Here is a 15,508-nt window from a genome sequence, read left to right as displayed (position 1 = left end):
AGCCATGTGAGGACCTGGCCTTGGTCCTCGGCACAGCAAACAATGCACTCTGCTGTGGAGGTAAAGGTGACTGTGTCACTAAAGAGCAAGGAGAGAAGCTCTTGCTTTGATCAAATTTACAAGTTCTTGATTATAAAGCACTTAAATAATCAGGCTCACTAAAGACTAACCATCTGTGTCTTCTTCTTTAAAGGACTGGGAGACCCGGCTTGCTTTTACATCAGTGTAATTTTTATTTTGAATGGACTAATGATGGGATTGTTCTTCATCTATGGTGCATACCTGAGGTAAGAGGAATAGTGAGAGTGACCCTATAAGGACTGCTTGGTACTCACTGACTAAATGAAAAGGAAGTTTAATGAAACCGATTGGCTAGATATAGGACATTTTATGAAACCGACTTTCCGTAACCAATGGCATGCAAGCAGAAATGAACTTCCTCTAGAGAGCACCTTACAGGCTTTTACCTTTTGCTGATTCTTGGCAATGAAGATGCCTCTACGTGTAAGTCAATATTACATCGCAAGATGCTATTTCTAATTTATTTTTTAAGTGAGATCTGAAAAGTTATCAAAAATCTCTATGTCATTTGTAGAAGACACATTCATTAGCCAACTCCTTCTTGATATTAGCATCACGATTTTGTTTGGAGCGTGAATGTTTCTAGACTCAGATCATGAACTTCTGACACTCACATATTATGTACCCACTCTCCATTGATCCTTAGGAGAGCCAGGGGAATTAGCCTTTGTCATTGAAAATTAAGGTAAAGTCAGCCCTGGTTATATCTAGGAACCCTTTGTCACAAGCCACAAGCTCAGTTTCCCCTTCTGTATTTCTTCTTGGTTCTGCTTAGCTGTGCAGTGTGGAGTCATCCTGTGATGGGGAAAAGACCATAAAATAGCAGCTCTACCCAGCTCTATCCAGCCTAGCAACCTTGCCCTGCTGACTCAGTGCCAACAGATGACTTACCTTTCAATTTTGTTGAGTAATAGAATATAAATCCATATTGCTTGACTACTTTGTTAGACTTTTTTGTTTCTTTTGTTTGTAAAGAAAGCCATTGCAGTGTTATTTTTGAATCACATAAAATTAGACCTTAAACAAAATCTAGACTTAGAGTCTGGGGATGATAGCTGAGCATGTGAGTGCCTCTATTCCTCCCTACCTTATAGTTCTAAGCAGGACCTCTCACTGAACCTGGAGATCACTGATTGGGTAGACATTCTAGCCAATGAGCACCCTTGAACTTCTTGTCTTTACCTCATAGTGCTGGGGTTACTAGCTTTCTGTGTAGGTACTGGGGATCCAAATTTACGTCCATAAGTGGTGCTTTGGGGACGACTTCATGTGGAATCATGAAATTAGATCTCTCAGTATCTTCCTGAACAAAAAAATGAACTTTAAATGTTCAAGGGGAAAAATCTTAATATGATGCCAGCAATCCTGAGGCTGCTGCGGGAAAACACTACACAACAGGAACATTAACAAAGCCTTTGTGAACAGGATTCTAATAGCTCAGGAAGCAGTTGCTAGCATGAGCCACCTGAATGCTGATGCTCTAGTGTGACTTTGGAAGCTAAGCAGTTCTGGTCCTGGTTAATACATTGTGGAGAGAAAATAATTACAAGAATTGGATTGTATGAAATTGAAAAGCTTTTGCACAGAAAAGGCAATAAATTACAGAGTTAAGACACAGACCACATAATGAGAGAAACATACAGAAAGACTCAAATTTAACATGCTGTAGTTATTTGCAAATCCATCTTAGTGCTGCACTAGTTGCAGTATCCAGAAATAGAAAATACCCTAGTTATCAATCAACAGATAAGCGGATAAAGAAAACGTGGTACATACCAATAGAATAGTTTCAGCCTTAATGAAGAGTGAAATCATGACACTTTCAACAAAAGAATACAATGGAGAATCATTAGGTTAAGTAAAATAAGCCAGACTCAGAAAAAAAAAACACATTTCATGTGTACACATGTGCACGTGTGTGTATGCATGTGTGTTTGTGCTTGCTCATAAGTCATGGAACAAGAGAGGTAATCTTGAGATGTGAAGAAGGCTCTTAAGAGTGATGAAAAGTAGAAAGAGTAATAGAACACACATGATAAGCAAGCAGAAGGGGGCTGGGGAGATGGACCAGCAGGCAAGGCCACTGGCTGCTCTTGCAGAGAACCCAGGTCCAGTTAATTGCACCCACAGTGGGCAGTGCCCACACACCTGCAGCTCTACTTCCAGGGGCTCCAATGGCCTCTTCTGACCTCTATAGGCACCTGCACGCACATAACGCACACACAGACAAGCAGAAGTGGGAACTGACTAGGAGCAAGAACCAAATGGACAGGAAAGCATGACACATTTGTGGAACTATGCCATGATAGAACTCATCTGTTTGTATGCTAACCTATATAAAATTTAAAAGTAGCAAAGGAAACGTGGTACTTACACACAGTGGAATTGATTCAGCTATAAGTAAAAATGAGATTATTTCATCATATTATGTGAAATAAACAACTAAATAAAGACAAACACCATATTTTGCAGGTTTTAATTAATCCATTTGTATTGCATCTCAATTATTATCCCATCCCTTCTATTCTCCCATTTCTCCCTCCCTCCTACTTTCACCCTATTCCGCCTCCCCTATGACTGTGACTGAGGGGGACATCATCCCCCTGTATATGATCATAGGGTATAAAGTCTCTTCTTGGTAGCCTGCTATCCTTCCCCTGAGTGCCACTGGGTCTCCCCATCAAGAGGATGTGGTCAAATATGGGGCACCAGAGTTCATGGGAAAGTCAGTCCCCACTCTTTACTCATCTGTGGACAATGTCCTGTCCATTGGCTAGATCTGGGTAGGGGTTCGATGTTTACTTCATGTATTGTCCTTGGTTGGTGCCATAGTTTGAGCAGAACCCCTGGGCCCAGATCTGCCTATCATAATGTTCTCCTTGTAGGTTTCTAGGATCCTCTGGATCCTTCTATTTCCTCATTCTCCCATACTTCTCTCACGTAGAGTCCCAATAGGATGTCCTCCCCTCTGTCCCACTTTCCTAGTAGATGAATACTTTCATGGGACATGCCCCTTGGGCTAGTGTCCGGTTATAAGTGAATATATACCATTTGACTCTTTCTGCTTTGGGTTAACTCACTCATTCTTCTACTGAGGGACACTTAGGCTATTTCCATGTTCTGGCTATTATGAACAAGGCCGCTATGAACATGGTTGAGCAAATGTCCTTGTTGTTTGCTAGAGCATCTTCTGAGTATATTCCTAGGAGTGGAATAGCTGGGTTTTGAGGAAGCCCTATTCCCAGTTTTCTGATAAAGTGCCAGATAGATTTCCAAAGTGGCTGTACTAGTTTGCATTCCCACCAGCAATGAAGGAGTGTTCCTCTCTCCCCACATCCTCTCCAGCATGTGGTGTCACCTGAATTTTTGACCTTAGCCATTCTGATGGAATCTTAGGGTCGTTTTGATTTGCATTTCTCTGATGACTAAAGATGTTGAGCACTTAAGTAAACACCACATTTTTATATGTAGATTTCATCTAGATTTCAAAAAATGTAGAACAAAATTGGAAGGAGTACTGTTGTTGGAAGGCAGGGGATTATGGAAGCAGAGACTAAGAGTATGTAATAAGGGATGGGTTCAGAGTGACGAGCACTTGCTGTACTTGCAGATGACCAGTGTTCAGATTCCAACACCCACACGGCAGGTCACAACCATCTGTAAGCCCAGTTCCAGAGGATATGGCACCCTGTTCCAGCCTCCTTGGGCACCAGGCAGGCCCACATGTAGTGCACACATATACATGGTGCAGGAAAACACTCATATGTATGAAGTAAAAATGAATAAATCTTTTTAAAGTTTAAAAAAGGTTAAGTAATGGGGAAAAAGAAAAACATGCAAAGTGTCATCCTCTGAGTCTATATTTATATAGAAATATAATAGTTATATAATATAGGTTATATATTAACTACATCTATTTTACGTTATACCTGCATATATATGTGCCTCTATGAGGCATAAAAGCAAAGGGAAGACCAACAATAATGTAAAATGGGAAAGGAACAAGAGAATATAATGGATTGAATGTATGCAAAGTGAAGACATTATAACGCAACCATTCTGTTGAATGCTAACTAAAATACATTTCTAAAATAGAAAACAAGATGAATTGGCATGCTTTCCCTTCTGACCGCAGTGCCTTATGACACCCTTTCACACCTCACACACCTCTTTCGTAGTTCAGTATCTTATTACCTCTACCCAGTGCTCAGGGTGATTACCACTGCTTTCTGTTTTTAGTTTTTTTGTTTTGTTTTCATCTCATTTCTTCCTCCTTCTTTTATTCCAGCAATGTTTTCTCTGTGCTAAGCTGAGCAAACACCAACAAGTAAGCACATATAGAATCTACCGGCTGGGTATTATTAGTATAGTGGCCTCTTATGTGGGCACAGATGAACGTATAACAAGACAGGAAACACTACACAGCACGGCTGTGAGCGTCTGTGATGATCATTAACCCCTGGAGGTCTGCTGTGGAAAGTCCACAGGGTGGTTCTCTTCAGAGCACTGTCAGTCAATCAAACATTTATAGGTTACTACCGAGTGAAACCATTACTCTTTTACTTAAATCCCTCACTTACGCCTAATCTCAGAGACAAACTCTGCTTATGTTGTCAACAGGATGCCATGCAGCCCCAAGTGCTCAGCTGCATCTCTAAAATTGTCTCACGCTCATGGAGATATTTTAATGTAATTGTGCAATTGAGATTGTAGTATATGTACACTTTGTGGCCTTATACAGTCAGGATTAAAACAGCAACTATGCAGGCATTTGGGAAATATTTGTGGTTTTATGGCTTAGTTAATTCATGCTTCAAGAACTGAAAAATCATGTTTTTAATTTTGAGATAGTTTTATGAGAAGAGCCTGTGAGGTGCATGCTATGACTGTGTGCTTCATTCTTTTGACAGTGGGAGTCAGCTAGGAGGTCTGATTACAGTGATGTGCTACTTCTTCAATCATGGAGAGGTTTGTGGTCCAGTCAGTTCCTTTTTAGACATAGTGCGGTTTGGATGAACAAGGAAGTATAATCACAAAGCTAATATGATCACATAGTGTTGTGACTGTAATATCTTAAAGTATTTTATGCTCCAAATTGTATGTGAATTATACTAATCTTAAATCCATAATCTTTTAAATATTTAAAAAGCACCAACCTTTTGGTGCTTGTTTGCATGCATATGTTTTGTAGACAAATGACAACAGGGTTCTGTGAATCAGGCACTGTATACACCTGTCATTCGCTGACTATTAAACCTCCGCTGGGTGACTGTTCCTGTCACCATATATAGACTATGAGATTAAAATTCAGGATGTTACATTTAGCCACAGTTCCATCTTTATTGCATGGTGCATCTGGGTTACCTGTTCTGTGTTGGTTGGTTTCTAAAACCTCACTTTAAAAAATATACATTTACCCTTTTTTCTTCTTTCGGCTTGTTGAGACAAAGTCTAACTATGCCTTCGAGGCTGTTTCAAACCCTCTGATTCCCCTGCCTCAGCCTCCTTAATGCTAGAATTATACTGCGCTTTCACCGTGTCTGGATCTGAAAGCTGGTCTTTGTTTGTTTTAATGTTAAGAACACTTAGCATGAGATCTTAACAGATCTTAACCCTTTTTAACAGATTTTTGATTCTATAATACAGTATTTTTAAAGTGTGTGTGTGTGTGTGTGTGTGTGTGTGTGTGTGTGTGTAAGTGGAGTCCAGAAGAGGATGTCATAGCTCTTGGAGCTGGAGTTACAGGTAGTTGTGAGCCGCCATATGGGTGCCAGGAACTGCACTCCAGTCCTCTTGCCTTCAGACCCATGTGTCCAGCCCCAAAGCTTAACAAAACAGCAGATTTATGGAACTTGTCCACCTCACAAACGTAAAATTTTACGCCATTGCTCTTCCCAACAATCGGAGTGGTCCTGGCCTGACAGCATCCACACAGTATGTCCCTTCAGTCACTCCTGGCCTGACAGCATCCACACAGTATGTCCTTCAGTCACTCCTGGCCTGACAGCATCCACACAGTATGTCCTTCAGTCACTCCTGGCCTGACAGCATCCACACAGTATGTCCTTCAGTCACTCCCCACTGCTTCTGCTGGGTTACTCTTCCTTTTCTGTAACAAAATAATGAATTCAAAACAGAACTGACATAGTAAGTCATCCCAAACAGACATATCTGGGCAAAAGGAGCTCCTAGGAGCTGTTGATGATACGGTGGATTCATCTGAGTGCGCTCCATGTTCTAGACTCTGAACTGGATGTTGGATGATGGTGAGGAGAGAGAATCCAGCTATTAACATGTGGACTCAGATCTGCTTTGTACGAGCACAGGTTGCATGCAGGAAATGGCTGTATCTCCTGTTATAGCAGGCCAAAAATGTAAAAATCAGTTAAAGAAAAGAAAGAACAAAGTCTCACATGATATTAAATGAACCAACCCCATTCAACAATCTGTTGGCACAATGAAAAGCATTTTATTGGGTGCTCCAACTTCAATGGACTAAGTTTGAGAATAGAAACCATTACTGTTTTCAAAGCTTACAAGTTTGGTTTCTTACACATGTAGCTTTTTGGGACTCTTAGCAAAGCAATCAGACTCTTAGCAGGTGATAAAAATTTATATTCTTTCAATGATTTTAGAATTTCTGATAGAAAATGTCATACAATATTGTTCTATGTGTCTTAGGACAGTCTAAGTATGTATATGTAAGGTTATATTTTTGCTGTGTTCATTACTACTAATTCTTAGGACTTTCAATTGTTCTTAAAAACTTAGCTCATGTAGAGCATATTTGATTGATTCAGAACCATTCTTGACAGCTTAGATCTTTATTAGTTGGAACTTATTGTGTGTAGACTCTTGAACTTTGCATATTCCTACATGTTTGGTTAACATGGTTTCCGGGCCACGTCATGCATCTCGTAGCCCCAGGCGCCAGGCTTGTGCCACAGGCCTGTGCTACACTCTGGGCCAGAGTCCTCCCAGCTCCTGTGCCTGTGTGTTGTTGGTTCTTTGGCTCAACTGTGTGTGATTTGATATAGTCTTTATTGTTTCTGAGTCTGACAGTTAATTGTGCTCCCTTTAATGGCCATGAGAGAGAATATCAAAGGGCCAGAAGCCATGCCAGGCAGTGAGACTAGGATCTAATGCTCCTAGTATTAAAACTCTGAGAGTAAGGCAGTCATTGAGTTTCAGGTGAGCAATATAGTTACTATAAAGTGGAAAATCATACAAACTGAGTGTTTTATGAATTCAGGCAACCCGTGTGATGTGGACGCCGCCTCTCCGGGAAAGCTTCTCCTACCCTTTCCTCGTGCTCCAGATGTATGTCTTAACTATTATCCTCAGGTAATTTCAGCCATAAAACAAAGCTAAATAAATTATTTGTCTTGCCTTTCTTAAAATTTGCTTTAACCTACTGTGTTATAATTATTAAATTGAAGCTATGTTTTAAAACTATTTTTAAAAATGAGTTGAGTAGCCAAGTAATGCCAACATAAATGTATAAACTCTATCTTTTTTGAAAATGTGAAAATTACCTACAGCTTCTAAGTGATAATATTATGGCTCAAAAATTAGTTTATTTTGTGTGAATCAATATTTGGACTATATGTGTCCCCACAATCACTTCATACATGATGCATGCCTGGTGCCCTCAGAGGCCAAAATGTATCAGATCCTCTGGAACTGGAGCTATGAATGTTTGCAAGTCACCATGTGAGTGCTAGGAAATTCTGGGTCCTCTGCAAAAGCCATCTTTCTAGCCCCGTTCAAAGGTTTCTGAGAAACAAGTCCTTTCTCAAAGCTAACATACTCCAGCTCTTTTTCCTCCAAAGCTGTGATTTTGAAATGAGATTAACATATGTGCTCCAAGTGCAAATGGATTAGAGAAGTTGTAAATTTTACCGTCCCAAAGAGTATACATGCATGCACACACACACATGTATGCACGCACGCACGCACACACACACACATGCACACCGATGTGTCTACAAATGTTGTACACACATGTAATACATTATAATCATTTTCAGAATGATGTTTTTAACAGTTCATCCAGTTTCAAATCAATTGTCTTGAGCATACTGTTATGTGAATTAGGTTTTTAAGCTTTTGAGAAGCTTAAGAGGTCTAAGAAATAAAAATAGCAGAATACTATACATAGCTTCATTATATGAATACATTCCACAGATGTTAGTGAAACCTGTCACTGAATGAAACCATGATCATTACTCATCTAAACTCCCAAGGAATAAAATGACCAGTTTATACGCTTTGGTGGGTTCCACCTTATATGAAAATCCTTACTTCTCCACCCTTTCCTCCCTCCCTTTCTACCTTCTTATGTTTCTTTGTGCCTCCCTCCTTCCCTCCTTCTCTCCCCCTCTCCCTCCCCCTTTTTTCCTAAAATTGTGCATCATGTATATGTACATAAATGTCTGCATCTGTGCTTTTGATTTTACATTTTTTTACCCACAGAGGCAGGAATTATGCCCGGTTTAAATCTTTAGCCCCAGGCTACTTTCACACACACCTAAGCAGCCGACTAAGACATGCACTTGTTAGCTGGCTGCACAAAGGTAGCGTGTGCGCCCTGAGCTCACTTCAGATCTTGAGAACAGAGGCTGCCTCCTGGTGTGTCACCAGGCAGCGGGTTGGATTTGAATTTGGCCGTCTGTTCCCAGTTTAGGTGCAGTGCTCATTCATTACAATATGTTCTTAGAAATGTTAGAGAAAAGGATGCTATCCTCCCTCCTCCCAGCAGATGATGCTCACTCATTTGAAGTAAGATTAGTCTGGGAAACTGGGCATGAGGGGAGTAATATAACGAAGAGTGCTAGACAGGACATTTCAGATAACGACCTTGGAGGTTTGCATCCAATTTAACTATAACCAATTTTGTGTGAATAAAATAAAAAATATCAAATGCTTAGCTGGTCCCTGTGCTCCACTGGAGCATGGGCTTGAAAGCAAGGACCCCCTCACCCCACCCCAGTTTGTGCAACCTCAGAGCTGATCTGCTCTTTGCACAAATGTTCACATTAATTTTTTTGTATTCTAAAAAAATGCTAAAGATGCTAAAAGATGGCAAAAAGATATTGGCTCCCAATGTAATACTATTGCAGAACACCCAATTTGAGTGCTAACTGCAACACTCTGACTGTTCACTTTGATGTTTTAAGAGCTCTCCTGGTATCCCCCACAAGTGTTGGCTCACTCCTTGCCAGCATGTGTCTCCTCACTGTTTTCTGAATGATGTGAGTGACCATATGTGGAAAGGAATTCTCTGTGTAATGCCGGACACCGAGAGGAGCACAGGACCAATATCTGTGTACTAATGGACACTGACTGAGAGGAAGACAGGGTCAGTGTCATGTCCTGTTTCCTGAGCTTAGGCCGAAGTATTAAAACTTAAGGGCAAACATTTTTTATATGAAACTAAATTTATATTTTAAATAATTTTTGAAAAATTGTATAATACTGTTTCAAAATATTTAATTTTGTTTTATTTAAGCACTCCTAATGTTCAATTATTTTAAATAATTTTAGTAAATTAGTTTTCAACATTATATTTTTTTGTGCTATGTAAAAGGGAAGGATGTATATGACGTCTTTGCTCTTGAGTTCCTGGCTATCTTTACAGCAAAACTTACGGGTGTTGCTTTTTTCCATCAAGGACCTCCACCACTAACAAAAAACTCTACATGGCGCTCTGCTTTTCCAATGTTGCTTTTATGCTTCCTTGGCAGTTTGCTCAGTTTATACTTTTCACACAGGTAAGATGGTTTAAACTAATTTAAGCTCAATGTGAATGTGCACGGTTATTCCAGGAGAGGGCTGAGGAATGCGCGTCTTATTTCGGTTGTTGAGGCTAGCCTCCTATTCACTATGCAGCCCAGGCTGGACTTGAACTTGTGATAATCCCGCCTTCCCCTCTCAAGTGCAATGTAGCAGAGGCACCACCACACCTAGCTGATTTCATTTGTGCTCTCAAGGGCTATGAAATTAAGAGTTGATCATAAAGTCTTTATAAATGTCTATAGTCTGTTTTATAAGAGGAGCAAAATTCTACCAGGAACCATTTCTCAAGCTTTAGTCAAGATCTTGTGTGTGTGAATTGAAACCGTATTCTCTTTCCTAAAATACTTATGTAACTAGTAGCAAAAAACTAAGCCTGTGAAGCAGAGTAAAAGGATGAAGTGATGAAGTTTTATGGCAATAAATACAACCATGTAGATCCTTTCCACCAATTGTGGTCCTCTACGCTGGAAGTGAGCCGTTCTGTCACTGTTCATAAAGACTGAATTAATACTCCCGTCCAACCTGCAGTGTTTAGAGACTGGTTGAAGGATTCACAGTTCTTTATTAGTGATTAATGTCACAAGGTTGTTCTACAGTCATTATTTACACAGGTTGAAATATTAGAATATATATTGTGTTAAGTTTCAAGTGGGTATTTTTGCCTGTGCATTACTTGGATGCAGTCCTTGCGGAGGCCAGAAGAGGGCGTTGGATCTCCTGGAACTGGAGTTGCATTGGTTGCTATGTGTTGTGTGGGGGCTGGGAATCAAGTTCAGGTACTCTGAAAGAGTAGCCAATACTCTTACCCACTCAGCCATGTCTCTAGCCCCTAGGGGAAATAACATACATATACATATAAACATATAAAATAATAGCAATTTTAAGTGTAAATACTTTACAGCTTGATTCCATCCCCACCCTCCTTTCCTCCCAGTCCCACCCTTACACCTCCCTCCTCACGTTTCCCAGTATTATTCTTCTCAGAGAAGGGGAGGCCCCTAAGGGCCATCAACACACCCTGGCACCTCAAGTTGCAGCAGAATTAAGCACATCCTCTCCCCCACTGGGCCTGACAAGGCAGCCCAGCTAGGGAAAAGAGATCCATTGGCAGGCAAAAGAGGCAAAGACAGCCCTTACTCCTATTGTTAGGGGGCCCATGTGTTGACCATGCAGCACATCTACCGCACATGTATACAGGGGTCTAGGTCAGGTCCATGGATGCTTTTTGGTTAGTGGTTCAGTCTCTGTGAGGCCCCATGGGCCCAGGTTAGTTTGCTCTGTAGGTCTTCTTGTGTCTCCCTCTATCCTTCTTCCCACTCTTCCACAGCACTCCCCAAGCTTGTCCTATTGTTTGGTTGTGGGTCTTTGCATCTGCTCCCATCAGCAGGTAGATGAACGCACTCAGAAGACAGTTATGGTAGATTCACATCTGCAAGCACAGCAAAATAGTGTCAGGGGCTAGCTCTTTCCCATGGGGTGGGTCTCAAGTTGGGCATCATTGATTTGCCATTCTCTCAACCTCTGCTCTATCTTATATTTCTTGTAGGCAAGACAAATTTTGAGTCAAAGGTTTTATGGATGGGTTAGTGTCCCCTTCCCTCTACTGGGAGTTCCACCTGGCTACAGTAGGTGGCCACTTCAGGCTCTTTAACCTCTGCTCCTAAGTCTTAGCTAGGATCATCCCTATAGACTCCAGGGAGTTCCCCTTCTCCTAGAGATGCATCCCCTGTTGCCAATTTCTGTTCTCTCCCTGAGTCCTTCCTCTCCTCCCTCCCCCACTCCCCACACACCTGATCCTTGCTTCAGGTACCCTCCCCATGCTCCCTCCCACTCAGTTCCCTCCCTCCATTTACTTCAGATGTCTGTTGTATTTCCTGTTCTGAGTGAGATTCAAGCATATTTCCTTGGGCCCTCCTTGGCTTTTTTTGGTCCTTGGATTGTAGCACACTTATCCTATACTTTATGGCTAATATCAGTCCCATCCATTTGCCTGCAAATTTCATGATTTCTTTGTTTTTAATAGCTGAGTAGTAGTTCGTTGTGTAAAGGTACCATATTTTCTTTATCCATTCTTCAGTTGAGGGACTTACAGGTTGTTTCCAGTTTCTGAGTATTACAAATAAAAGCGGCCATGAACATAGTTGAGCAAGTGTCCTTGTGGTATGGTAGAGCATCTTTTGGGTATATGCCCAGGTGTTGATTTCCACAGTGGTTATACAAGTTTGGAGAAATCAATCTAGAATATATTTTTAACATGTCACCTCATTCTAAGCAAAGTTATCAGTTAAGTAGTACTGATGAAACTGTGAGACACTTTTTAAGTGGGTTCAAAACTATGTTAGTGATTTGTTGTTTCCCAACCATTCAATGAAATTCAAGACCCAGTTCTCTTAACTAAAATAAGCACGTACATTTGTGTTTGTATTTACACATTAGTGGGGAGAATCAAAGTTATTTTTTCTGGGTATATTATATTCCATTTTTATAAAGGTTAGTTCATGTCTCTTAGCCATTGTTGCCTGAAAGTGGATATAAAGGAAAGATGGCTCACATTTCAAAACACAAACTGATGAAAGACGGTCAAAGGAACCTAGTATGCTTGATATAATAGAGCCTTAGACATAATTATTCCAGGATCCTAACAATTTTGGCAGCTAGATTTTAATTTATAATTTATTCAGTTTTACTTTGGAATCCCAAGGTATGTTGGAGAAATTGTTGTGGCAGGGTAAAGTAAGGAGATTACTGATAAAGAAAACTGTAGAACAACAAGTTAAATAAATATAAGTTGTTTTTAGACAGGGTAGGGCTGGCATCTTTATACAACATTGATTATCAATTCAATGGTCTTTCTTTGTATGATTGATTTTTGATCTGAGGTACATAATTAGTTCATATCTTTTGTAATATTTAACTCAGCGTGGCTGCATGCCTTTATGCTCTTGGTAACAGCAGTGTCTTTGTCACTCCCTGGTTTCTCCCTTTGTCATCAGCAATGCCTTAGGGCAAGGAAAAGCTCTAGCTGTCCTAGCTGAAGCACAGAAGGCAGACTGCCTGCATCAGCAGGGCTGCATACTCATTATGCATCCTCTGTACTGTGGAAGATGCCACCACATGTCTTCTAGCAAACCACTTCCCTCTTCTGCATGAGAATGAGGCAAATACAAACATAAAAATGAGACGCTTGGCCCAAGTATGTTCTATAACAGGATATAGAGTCCTTTGGGTGGCACCAGGAAGTACTATAGGTGATCATATAATAGTTCTATTTTTGTTCTCAAGTAAATCTAATCTTTAAAGTTAAAAACAATGATATTCCCCACTGACATTGGCATGTCAACAGGTGTCATTGTTCATTTCTCATTTAAGCTGCCATATTGTTGAGATATCACAGTTGCAGATTCTTTCTTATATATACACGACACAGTATCACAGCAGGCATACTGCTGGTCCTTTGGCTCTACAATCTTTCCACCTCCTCTTCTGCCATGTTTTCTGAGCTTTGGGTGTAGGAATTGTGTTGTAGATGTAGCGACTGGGGCTGTGCACCCCATGGTCATAGTTGTTTGTGTTTTTGAACAGTTGAGCCTTTCTGTAATGGTCTCTATTTGCTAAAAATGAAGCTTCTGCTGCAAAATGAATTCTCCTTCATGAAGAGTCAGAACTATCTCTGGATATAAGGATAAGTATTTAGAATGCAGTTAGAACTTATACTGGTTTGGGAAAGTCGCAGTGATATGTTCTTCTTTAGGTTGTATTAATATATTTAGGAACAGATGCAGATAGATATAGATATGCAACCACAGTTAAGGAAAAAGAGGTCAGAGGCCATAAGTTTAACAGAAAGTAGGGGATATACATGCAAGGAGCTAGAGCAAAGAAAGGGAAAGAGAAAAATTATGAAATTATATTTTAATTTCAAAGAAATAAAAGAAAAGCTTTTTATTTTTATTTTTTTAAATCGGGGCAAAGAAATGCACACAGAAAGGCACAAAGAAAGCCTCTGCAGAGTCAATTGAAACTCTAAATCCTCAATGTGTGTTTTGACAAAAATTAGCTTTACATAGCTGTGTTGATTAGTTTTGGGGTCTTCTATTGAGTTTCATTGGTGTATATGTCTGATTTTGTGCCAGTAGAGTGCTGTCTTTGTCACTGTGGTTCTACAGTAGAGTTTGAAGTCAGATATGTGGTACTTCTGGCTCTGTTATATTTCGTTAGGCATCTTGTGGCTCTTCTGTACTTCAGTATGAATTTTGGCAGTTTTTCTATTTCTCTGAAGAATGTCATTGGAGAGCTGGGTGTGGTGGCACACGCCTTTAATCCCAGAACTCAGGAGGCAGAGGCAGGTGGATTGCTGTGAGTTCGAGATGAGCCTGGTCTACAAAGCAAGTCCAGGACAGCCAAGGTTAACACAGAGAGATCCTGTCTCGAAAAACCACACACACACACACACACACACACACACACACACACACACACACACACACACAAAGAATGTCATTGGGACGTTGGTGGGAATTGCTTTGAATCTGTAGATTGCTGCTGCTTCTTCTTCTTCTTCTTCTTCTTCTTCTTCTCCTTCTTCTTCTTCTTCTTCTCCTCCTCCTCCTCCTCCTCCTCCTCCTCCTCCTCCTCCTCCTTCTTCTTCTATCTTACCCTTACATAATACATCCTGACCACATTTTCCCTTCTCTCTCCCCCTATTTCAGTCCCTCCTTCCTCCCTCTCCTTTTTCAAAGTCTGTAAAGAATCCTAGCTTGGAATTTTAATAGGGATTACTTTGAGTCTGTAGATTGCTTGTCATAAGATGGCTATTTTTACTATGTCAACCCACCGATTCATGAGCATAAGATATCTTTTCTTCTTATGCCTTGTTCCATATATTTTTTCAAACACTTCAAATTATTGTCATGCAAAAATTTTTTCTTGTTTGGTTAGAGTTGCTTCCAAGATATTTCACATTATTTGGGGCTATTGGTGTGGTTATTCTGATTTATTTCTCAGCTTGTTTGTAATTTGTATATAGGAGGGCTACTGATATTTTTTCAGTTAATCTTGTATCCGGCCATTTTTGAAGGTTTTTTTTTATCAATTGTAGGTTCCCTGGAAGGTTTTTGGGCTGGCTTATGTATACGGTCATATAATCTATGAATAATGACACTTTGACTTCTTCCTTTCTTGTTTGTATTCTCTTGATCTCTTTTGGTTGTCTGATTGCTATAGATAGAACTTCTAGTACTATATTGAAGAGATATGGAGAGAGTGGGAAGCCTTATCTTGGTCCTGATCTTAGTGGGATTGCTTTGTGTTTCTCTCCATTTAATTTGATTCTGGCTGTAGGCTTGCTGTACATTATCTTTATTATATTTGGGTATGTTCCTTGTATGCCTGGTCTCTCCAAGACATTTATCATGAAGGGGTGTTAGATTATGTCAAAGGCCATTTCAGCACCTAATGAGATAATCATGTGGTTTTGTTTTTTTCAGCTTGTTTATATGGTGGATTAATTGATAGATTTTCATAGGTTGAATCATCCCTGGATCCCTGGGATGAAGCCTACTTCATCATGATGGATGATGTTTTTGATGTGTTCTTGGATTCATTTTTTGAGTATTTTATTGAGTATTTT

General features: G+C 40.2%; 1 protein-coding gene across 1 annotated transcript in view; it reads left to right on the top strand.

Moving 5' to 3' along the window:
• DPY19L2 (dpy-19 like 2) overlaps window positions 1–15,508 on the top strand; it is a 90,163-nt gene that overhangs the window by 21,324 nt on the left and 53,331 nt on the right. The window contains exons 6-9 of the mRNA XM_084781547.1: window positions 194–287; window positions 4,992–5,049; window positions 7,334–7,425; window positions 9,755–9,854. Of these exons, the coding sequence (XP_084637673.1) occupies window positions 194–287; window positions 4,992–5,049; window positions 7,334–7,425; window positions 9,755–9,854 (344 nt within the window). The remainder of the gene's footprint in view (window positions 1–193; window positions 288–4,991; window positions 5,050–7,333; window positions 7,426–9,754; window positions 9,855–15,508) is intronic.

The sequence above is a fragment of the Acomys minous genome, assembly GCF_964271855.1.
Source record: "Acomys minous genome assembly, chromosome: 5".
In the NCBI taxonomy this organism is placed as follows: domain Eukaryota; kingdom Metazoa; phylum Chordata; class Mammalia; order Rodentia; family Muridae; genus Acomys; species Acomys minous.
The sequence above is the reverse complement of the archived record's forward strand: the minus strand, read 5'-3'. Positions and strand labels throughout refer to the sequence as shown.